At 34.4% G+C, this 9,968-nt stretch overlaps 1 protein-coding gene across 1 annotated transcript; it reads left to right on the top strand.

Annotated features, from left to right (window-relative positions):
- The first annotated feature begins 588 nt into the window (after positions 1 to 588).
- LOC131633653 (histone-lysine N-methyltransferase family member SUVH9-like) lies at positions 589 to 5,297 on the top strand. Its single transcript, XM_058904349.1, has 2 exons — positions 589 to 3,103; positions 4,882 to 5,297. The coding sequence occupies exon 1, from the start codon at positions 696 to 698 to the stop codon at positions 3,048 to 3,050; it is 2,355 nt and encodes a 784-aa protein (XP_058760332.1). The 5' UTR covers positions 589 to 695; the 3' UTR covers positions 3,051 to 3,103; positions 4,882 to 5,297.
- The last annotated feature ends 4,671 nt before the right edge of the window (positions 5,298 to 9,968 follow it).

The following is a 9,968-nucleotide window of genomic DNA, read 5'->3' on the forward strand; positions in this document are numbered from 1 at the left end:
AGAGTAATAAGAAAATAATGATTATATTATTCACTTGAATTGTACAAAATATGATGCATACTATGACTATTTATATACAACCCTAATTGAACTTGAGCTTACACAACTTAGATTATATTTAATATTATTAAATTATATTATATTTAATATTATATCAATACTATATCAATCTCAATAATATCTCAACACATTTCAATCTTAAAACACTATATATAATTTTATTTAAAAGATTACAAAACTAATACAACGTGAGATCCACATTAAAAAATTTATACTAAGTATATGATAGTCCTAGCTAACCATACTTACCTTATTTATTTGTGATATTTTAAACAAAGTTCGAATAATTTATTTAGTATAGTGAATAATTTATTGAAATTTATCTAAAATTATTTAAGTAATTTAATTTTTTAATATTTTTTAATTTATTAGTATTAAAAAATTATATTTTTGAAAAGGTAAGTAAAAACATTTACTATCAATTTTTTATTATATATATATAAAAGCTTTTTTCATTATTTTTCTTTATTCAATGTGTATTTATTGTATTAGAAAGAGTAAGTGCGCTTTCATAAAAACGCTCAAATTATTCTTTCCTATTATATTTTCATGACCTCATTTCTAGTGCCACTCTTTCTCTAACTTCCATTGAAACAAAACAAAACAACTCCACTTTCATCATTTCATCAGTTTCAATGGATCATCATCTCTTAACTTTTGAAACACCTTCCCCTTCATCTCATGTTCCTCCTGTTAACGTTAACGTTAATGTTCCTGTTCATGTTCCTTCTCTCACTCCCAATCTCACCATGTCTCACCCAATCCCCAACATTTCTCCCCAAAATCTCAACCCCCCAACAACCGATAAATCACTCCCAACCTTACTCGTACCAAAACCCGAACCTTTCGATGATTTCATGGCTGCCCAAGATTCCCAACAAACCCATTTCTCTCCGGGCTATCAAGAAGACGATCAATCTGATCTCTACACTGAATTCTACCGTGTTTCTCAGCTTTTCAATGCTACTTTCGGGACATCTTTGGGTCCTTTTTTTGCAATCAATGATTCGGCCAGTGTTAATGTTGCTCCTTCGGTTGTTGAGGAAACGGTTGTCAACAATGTTTGTAACCCAGACCTAAATCTGAACCCTAATATAGGTGTTGAATCCGCGGATTCTCATCCTCAGTCGTATGATAACAATGATGGAAATGATAACAATGATATGGCTATTGTTGTTGTTCCGGAGAAACAAGAATCGACTTCGGCAGTTGCTGTGGCTACTAGGAAGAAGGCGAGCCAGGTGATGGAGCTTGTGAGGGTTTCAGATCTGAGTATGAAGGAGCATGTAAATTGTCGGGAGGTGATGAGGAGGACAAGGATGGTCTATGATTCGCTTCGCGTGTTGGCGAGCATTGAAGAGGAAAAGAGATTTGCTGCGGAAGTTGCTGTTATGGAGGAAGAGAAGAGAGTGGCTGAGGAAAAAAGGTTGGCTGAGGAGAGGAGATTGGCGGAAGAAGTTGCAGTTATGGAGGAGGAGATGAGAATAGGTGAGGAGAAGAGTGGGCAGGCTGCAGGGGTGGAGGTGGAAACGGAAACGCCGAGTGGAAAAAAGAGGCGTATCCGCATACGTGGTGATATGAGGGCGGCAGCGTTAATGAGGAAGAGTCAGTTGTGGCTGTATCGAGATAAGAGGATAGTTGGACCGATACCTGGAGTTTATGTTGGTGATGTGTTTCTTTTTAGGATGGAGTTGTGTGTGGTTGGTTTGCATATGCAGATACAAGCCGGAATTGATTATCTGCCTAAAAGTAGGTGTTCCAATGGTGAACCGATTGCTACTAGTGTGATTGTTTCGGGTGGATATGAGGATGACATGGAGTTGGATGATGGTGATGTTATAATCTACACTGGCCATGGAGGGCAGGAGAAGAACTCGTCTAGGCAAATTTGTGATCAGAAATTGGTGGGTGGAAACCTTGCTTTGGAAAGGAGTATGCATTATGGGATCGAGGTTAGGGTTATTCGCGGGATGAAGTATGAAGGGAGTGCGTCCGGTTCTGGTAAGATTTATGTTTATGATGGAGTGTATAGGATTGTTGAGTGTTGGTTTGATGTAGGAAAGTCTGGTTTTGGAGTTTATAAGTATAAGCTTTTGAGAATTGAGGGGCAGGCTAAGATGGGTAGTGCTGTTCTCAAAGATGCTCGGGAAATTAGGAAAAGTGGGTTCGACTTTAAGCCTATGCATTGTCTTTCCATTGATATTTCGGACAAGAGGGAGAAGGTTCCTATTAGGCTTTTTAATGACATAGATGACAGTCAGGAACCTCTTTATTATCAGTATCTTCCAAATACTAGTTTCCCGCCGTTTGTGTTTCATCAGAATGGGAAAGCTACTGGATGTGAGTGTGTCGATGGTTGTACTGATGGTTGTTTTTGCTCTGTGAAGAATGGAGGAGAGCATCCTTATAATCTACAGGGTTTGCTTGTGAAAGGGAAGCCTTTGATTTTTGAATGTGGCCCTTTTTGCTCATGTCCTCCCAATTGTCGTAACCGTGTTGCACAAAAAGGGCTCAAATATAGGTTGGAAGTGTTTAGGTCTACACAGACAGGTTGGGGAGTTAGGTCTTTGGACCTTATTCAGGCTGGAGCCTTTATCTGCGAGTATACGGGGGTTGTTTTGACTAGGGAGCAAGCAGAAATTTTAACAATGAACGGTGATTCGTTGATATATCCTAATCGGTTTTCAGATAGATGGGCAGAATGGGGGGATTTATCTCAGATATACACTGAATATGCGCGTCCGTCCTATCCATCAATTCCTCCTCTAGATTTTTCTCTGGATGTGTCTACAATGAGAAATGTTGCTTGCTATATGAGCCATAGTTCAAGTCCAAATGTATTTGTTCAGTTTGTTCTCTATGATCACAACAATTTGATGTTTCCGCATGTTATGCTATATGCAATGGAGAACATCCCTCCAATGAGAGAGCTAAGCGTTGATTATGGAGTTGCGGATGAGTGGACGGGAAAACTCTCTATATGTATGTAACTAAATCGTTTTGAAAGGTTGATGAAGCCGAGTTTTACCCATGGAAAGCTGAAGTAAATCCTAATTCTATCTATAAACTTTTCTATTTTTGCCATTTTCTTGTGTCTTCTTATTTGGTTGTTTGTGCTGTCTTTGATATAAGCTTTATCATGATGATGATGATGAGTTACAGGTATACAAGTATTGTGATACTTTGGATTATGATAAAATTATTATAGTTAGGTTGATGTTTGACTCGTGTCTAATTTTCCATACAGATTAGAATCATGGCAGTTCTCTTGTCACGGTTGTCTAATTTTCTGTTATGCTATAGTGCTATAGCACTGCTATACGACAGCACATTGATTACTAATTAGAGTATCATGGAACAACGTTGTTTAGTTCAAATACCGCAATACTATTGCTGTTATTTGGCAATGTTGAGAAGTCTTGTATATGAGTCTTTTATGTAGTTTGTGCCAGAGTTATCAATCCCGGGGAATAGCGGCGCTATCCTGGGAGTGTGGTGCGGAGCGATGGCCAGCCACTACGACGTAGCAGTTCACGTCTCGGTTTGAGATTGGGCCGCTTTTTGGCTTGGAGCGGGTCATAAGAGTGGAGTGCTTCTCGGCTCTCGGCCCAGAGCGGGTTTCAACTTGCTATCTGTTTTAAATACAAAAAGCCATATCTATTCTTAAAAAAATTAAACATTGGAGGAATTTTTCTGGAATTTCGTCCCCTAACACAGAAAATAGAGGATTTGTCTTCTCACTTCCTCACGCATTTCACTTCAGGTCTCATCGCTTCCCACTTGATCGATTTCCCTCTTAAGTTGGTTTTTGAAAGTTCTTCTTACTTCTCTGTTCTTCTTTTCTTCTTTCTTTTCTCTTCTTTCTTTACTCTTCTCACTTTCTTCTATTTTTGTTCTTTCTTTTTTTCTTCTGTTTTTACTCTTCATCTATGAAACATGGACACCCCGAAAACGACCCCGACACTAATACGGCGACACCGGTAATAATTTAAAAAAAATGAATAAATTAAACGTGATCACAAATGTCGGTGCAGGTGTCTGACACGGACACAGACACACATTTTTTCATAGGTGTCGGGGCTACATAGCTCTTCATAATGTTTCTTTTTTTCTTCTTTCTTTACTCTTCATACTGTCCTCTTTTTTTTTTTTTTTTTTTAAAGTAATAATAATTTAATAACTCTCTATTTTCTTCTTCTTTTATTTGTAGACAATGACAACATCTTCTTTTATGTTTGTTTGAATTTTAATATAAGATGTGATGTTTTCTATGTTTGTTTGAATTTTAATATAAGATGTGATGTTTATGTTTGTTTAAATTTGAATATAAGATGTGATGTTTTGAATTTGATTAAGACTTGTTGAATTTGATTAAGAGTTTTTGATTAAGCCTTGTGTTGTGCTTTGATTTTATGAATTTTTTATGATATTGTGTTATTTGCTTAGTTTTTTCATTAAATATATGTTTTTAATTATTATTCATATAATTAGTCTAGAATATCAACATAGTCAAGTAGCGGTTGGTTATCCCGCTATCCCATTTTTGGAATCAGCGGCTCCGCTCCGGTATCTTGGTTATCCCGCTATCCCATTTTTGGAATCAGTGGCTCTGCTCCGGTATCTGGAATTGATAACTCTAGTTTGTGCTTGGTCTATGCAAATCAAACATTTACATGCATCTCTCCTCTCTTTAAATGTTACTATTTCTCTGACTTGAATAGTTACAAGCCACAAATTTTCTCACATAATCAAATGTTTCCTCAGTAAATTTGTTTCTTTTCCTAATGATTCTTTTGATTCATACAGTTTGATTATATGCAGGCTTGCCATGATTTTTAGAAGGCTTCAACCTTACCTAGTTCGGGAAATGCGGAAGTGCTTGCTAAATGAACTGTTATGTCATGGTATCCAAAATCACTTAATAACTATTATATCATCCTCCTTTTGTCTAACTCCTGTTGGCTATAGAGTACATGCAATTTTCTGTGCGGTGATGAAGATCAGGAATTCGAGTTCCTTCATGTATCTTAATCTTGAACAATTAAGAATTTGTTGATCCTGCTCTTGGGCTAAGCATTTATAAGTCTTAGCACCATCTTTGTAAGCATGTAGCTCAGATGTTTTTAACTTTTGCCATTGTATATAATGTAAGTTCAAAGCTTGTACAGGGATGATATTAGTGGTTTGGTGATTATGGTTATAATGCATCATTTTCGATGGTTTAGATTCAAAGTAAATGTATGATAATCCAGAGCTCACAAAGGCTACTTCTGATACAGGTCAGTTGTTGTAATATACTCAGCGTCTCTTTAGCGGGGAGATTGCCATTCTTATGCCCCAGGCAGTGTTATCAAATATTCACAATTGCAGCGATATCACAGAACATGACAGTTTTTGGACTCACCGCAATGGTAAATATTGGCTGATATTGTGTATTTTCCCACCATAATCTGCTATAATGGCGATGTATAGCGTCCGGTATAGTGGGATTTTGGCTCTCTGCCATGGACCGCCATCTGTCATGGACAATCCTGGTCACAGGGCTACTAGGGCTACTCACTGCACTGAGCTACAACCAGTAACTTCATATTGGATACTCATTAAGGGATCTGCCGACGTGAAACAAAGTCGCACATAGATGTCTATAGAACCCTAATATGTGGCTCTGTATGAAGAACACCCCTAAACAAAACATGAGAGGATTATGCGCCGGTATTCAATTTATTTTCTTCCCTTTTTATCCAACTCAATGCCTTTGATACGCCGATATGCTCCGATAATCCGTTGACATCCATAGATTCTTGACAACAATTGTGTCTAGGGATATTTCTACAACACAGGTTTCAGTCATTGGATCAACTTAATGGCTAAGATTTTAGGAATATAGAATACTGTATAGATTCAATGTTTTTTTCTTCATTTTCACTCCGCAACCACAGGCAAATTGCATTTCACTACTTAAGGACCTTGAATTAATCTCAGGCTCCACATTGTGCCTCGCCTATGGTTCATCCACCGGCTCATACCATCTTGTGAAATCCATCATCGCCTCTGTTTAACCAGAGTCGTCTTAAATTTTTAGCTTTGTGTTGTTTAGTCATAGTTTAACCATGACAAAACAAATAGAGATCTTATTTTATTACAATTTAACTTAACAAAATATTTTTATGAGGTCTTATTTTGATATAATTTAACCTTAATAAATGTGAAACTTTGAGAGATAGTCTGTCTTGCACATTTTTAAAGATGATCATATATTTCACTCTGACCACCACAATCGCGTCAAGGAGTTACAGTTCTTTCAATGTAGAATACTTCATTTTTTATTCACTATGATAGTTATCTTTAACAAGCACAAATTCTGAAGATGACGATGAACTTGGTGAATACTGTTTTTAGAATTTTAAAACTTCCCTTGAAAATATTAACTTGTCAAGCAAAGGGACCAAAGAACATATCACAAAATAAATTGAAATATTTTTTAAATAGAAAGTTTTAGCAGTGTCCACAATTTTTCAGATGAGAGCATGGTTGTGTGATTGGTGATACTGTATAACGCATGGATCTGCTCTGTTGAGTTCTCAAGCTTCCACTACAGTACATAAGGGGTTGCTCTTTCTACCCTTAGAGGTGTGTTCCACACCCTTGAAACGCTCTTAAAATCAAATTAATAAAGGTGTTGCAAACGCTCTTAAAATCAAATTAATAAAGGTGTTGCAAGTGAGACACCTCTATTGTGCTCTAAAAAATTATTCAAAAATGAAAATACATATCCGAAAACATCGTTTCACTTATAGTACATTTGCAAACAATGGCATCCTTGATGCCGATGGTTTGTAAAATAATAATTCCTAGAGAGGTGTTACGTTGACACCTTATTAACTTACACCATATCTATATCTACACCGTAAATTTTGCTAGAGAGAGATTCCACATATATCTGAGAAGTAGAATGTTGGGTGCAAGTGTGAGTGGTAAAGTTCCACATTGTTTATGAATGGGTGAAATGTTGAATTTATAAGATATATGACTCATTTATCTAACACCTTAGAGTGTGTTTGGATGAGGTAATTAAAATTTTTTAAAAAATTTAAAATTCAACGCAATTCAAATGATTCAATTGAAATCCATTCATTTTAAATTATTTTGTTTGGACGAAGTATTAAGGTAATTTATTGTTAGATTTTTTGGGTCATTTTTTATAAAAAATAATTTTTGACCAAATTAAAAAATTGAAAAGTAGGGACCAAATTGTAATTTTTAAAAATTTGGAGGACCAAATTGTAAATTTTAAAAATTATTAAGGACCAATTTGCAATTTTTAAAAAAAATTAGGGTCAATTTTGTAATTTTGGAAAATATGAGGACCAATTTGCAAATTTTGAAAAAATAGTAGTAACAAATACATTTTATGGAATATGTAGGAATTTAAAATTCTTTGGTTTTTGGTGTCATTTCAAAATGATTAAATTTTACTTAGATAAAATACTCCATAAATTTCCATCATTTTAACACTTCTTCATTTTTGTATCTAAATAATAAATTTTATGCAATTCATTTTAAATTTCCTCAAAATATTACATTACCTCATAAAATGCTTCATCCAAACACACTCTTAAAATTTTGGATTGATATTAAGGGTGAGAATAGGTCAAGTCGGCCTACCAGACCTATAGCTTAGCCTGTTAGATTAAGTCAGACCTACTGTATTTAATAAAAAGGTTTGAAAATCCTTTGAATCTACTTAATTGGTTAATACGTATACTTAATTGGTTTTGAATCTACTTAATTGGTTAATACGTATACTTAATTGGTTTTAAAAGATCTAACGGTTTCATCATTAAATCTACCTGAATTATTCATTGTATCCTTTAAACCGTTTTCGTACTTAATTGGTTTTGTTTGTTGTGTTGGACTAGAGTAACCCTTATAAGTTATAGTAACTTTTTTGGATTGAAATATTGCTTTTAAAAAAAACTAAAATTTATCTCTTCACCCAAAGTGATGATAACTTTTCAGGTTTTTCCTATTTAAACGGAAAGAAATTTGACTGTGCCCACATATTGCAATATTTTTGTTACTTCTTATTGCAAAATCTTATATTTTTCTTTCTGTTTAAACTCTATATTATAAAAAAAATACGCTTATGATTCAAACTAACGGGGTCCACATACAAAAAGTTGAGGCATAAACAAAGTGCACACGTAGTTTTGATGTTACGACAGTTTGACACATAGACGAAATGTGTTTCAATATTTTTCACATGAAGTGGCGCACTCGTACCATTTGTTATTCTATCGAGCGATTTTTTTGGACATGGAGCCCACGTATTAACAAAGTGTTGCAATTTTGATGAACTCAAAATAGGTACTCCCTCCGTCTCATAATAAATGTCTTATTTAAGCAATGCGCGATTTTTAAGAAAATGATTGAATGTGTTGGTTTTAGTAAAAAAATTAATATCATTTACTAGAATATCCCTATTAATAGTAGTTGAATAACGTGAAAGTTAATAAATAGGGATATAATAATGAAAAAATAATAATGATTGATGCATTGGAATTGTAAATGGACAATTAATTTGAGACAATGAAAAAATGCAAATGAGACACTTATTATGAGACGGAGGGAGTAATATACTGCACACAGATAACCAATACACGTACAAAAGATGCTGTTTAGTTTGACCTAATAAATGTGATTAAGAGGTGACAAACGTGCATGTCCGTCCGTTTAAATTTGCAGAAAAATGAGGCGGAGTAGAGTAGACATAATTAAAGGTGCATATTCAAATTTTGACCTATCCTACAAAAAATATATAGTGAGATGGAGAATATACGCGAGCTGTACACCTTTTAGATTTATAATGTAAAATTTTACGAAAATGTTCATGCTCGCAAAAGTTCGTTAAAAAATAAGACAGCACGGAACAAATATATTAAAGATTGCATACCTAAAATCTTAACTCTTCCTATAAAAATAAGTACACAAAACAGACATACTCGATCGATGGAACCCATTTTATCACATATACAAGTGACCATGGTCAAGTCCTGCCTTTTACCTGCAATAGCTAGTTATTTATAAAATACGTTTTTATTTATTTTATGGACAATGCTAACGAGTGCTTCTGAGGCACTGGTTATAAAATTAAAAAGGTAAGTTGAGTATTGTTTCATAAAATAAAAAAGATAAATGTTTTCTTAAAATATATATATATATATATATATATATATATATATATATATATATATATATATATATTTAATGTATTGAAAACATAAATAATTAACTTCTTTTAAGAATATTGTATATATTTAATACATTGTGTAATACGGTGAACTGACTTTAAAGAAATGTCGCGGTAAGCAAGAGTCGCCACCGACTTTTATTTTATCCAATTTAATAGAAAGGCTAAAAGAACAGAAAAATACCTTTTGAAAAGATTTTGAGTTCGGGGGTAAGTTATACAAAGGGAAGGTGTAAGACGCCCTTTGCATCCATGATTTTCCATGGGCTCTTAATTGTTTAGCTCACTTTGTTTTCAAAATGTTTGAATTGTTTGAAAAATGGGGTGCGAATAGAAATTTGAATAAGAACTTTAGCTTGTAAATAAGCGTAGTCTTTTTGAATTTGATTTTGAAAGTAAGTGAAAAAAAGATTTTGAATTTAGAGCAAGCAATTAATAGCAACTACCCTAACTTTTGAAATTTGTTCTTTTAGCTTTTCAGGGCGAAAGGGTCTATCCATACCATGAGAAGGCAGGAAGTCTTTCAATTGGATGTTGAAGGGTCATCGAGTTATCGTTCGCCATAAGACTGTCCCTTGCCATAAAGAGGGCAAGTAGTCTAAGGGAAGGATATAATAGTCATTAATCTGTTTAGGCATCATGCGAGGATACCTTAGCA

Source organism: Vicia villosa, unplaced genomic scaffold (genome assembly GCF_029867415.1).
Source record: "Vicia villosa cultivar HV-30 ecotype Madison, WI unplaced genomic scaffold, Vvil1.0 ctg.001158F_1_1, whole genome shotgun sequence".
In the NCBI taxonomy this organism is placed as follows: Eukaryota; Viridiplantae; Streptophyta; class Magnoliopsida; order Fabales; family Fabaceae; genus Vicia; species Vicia villosa.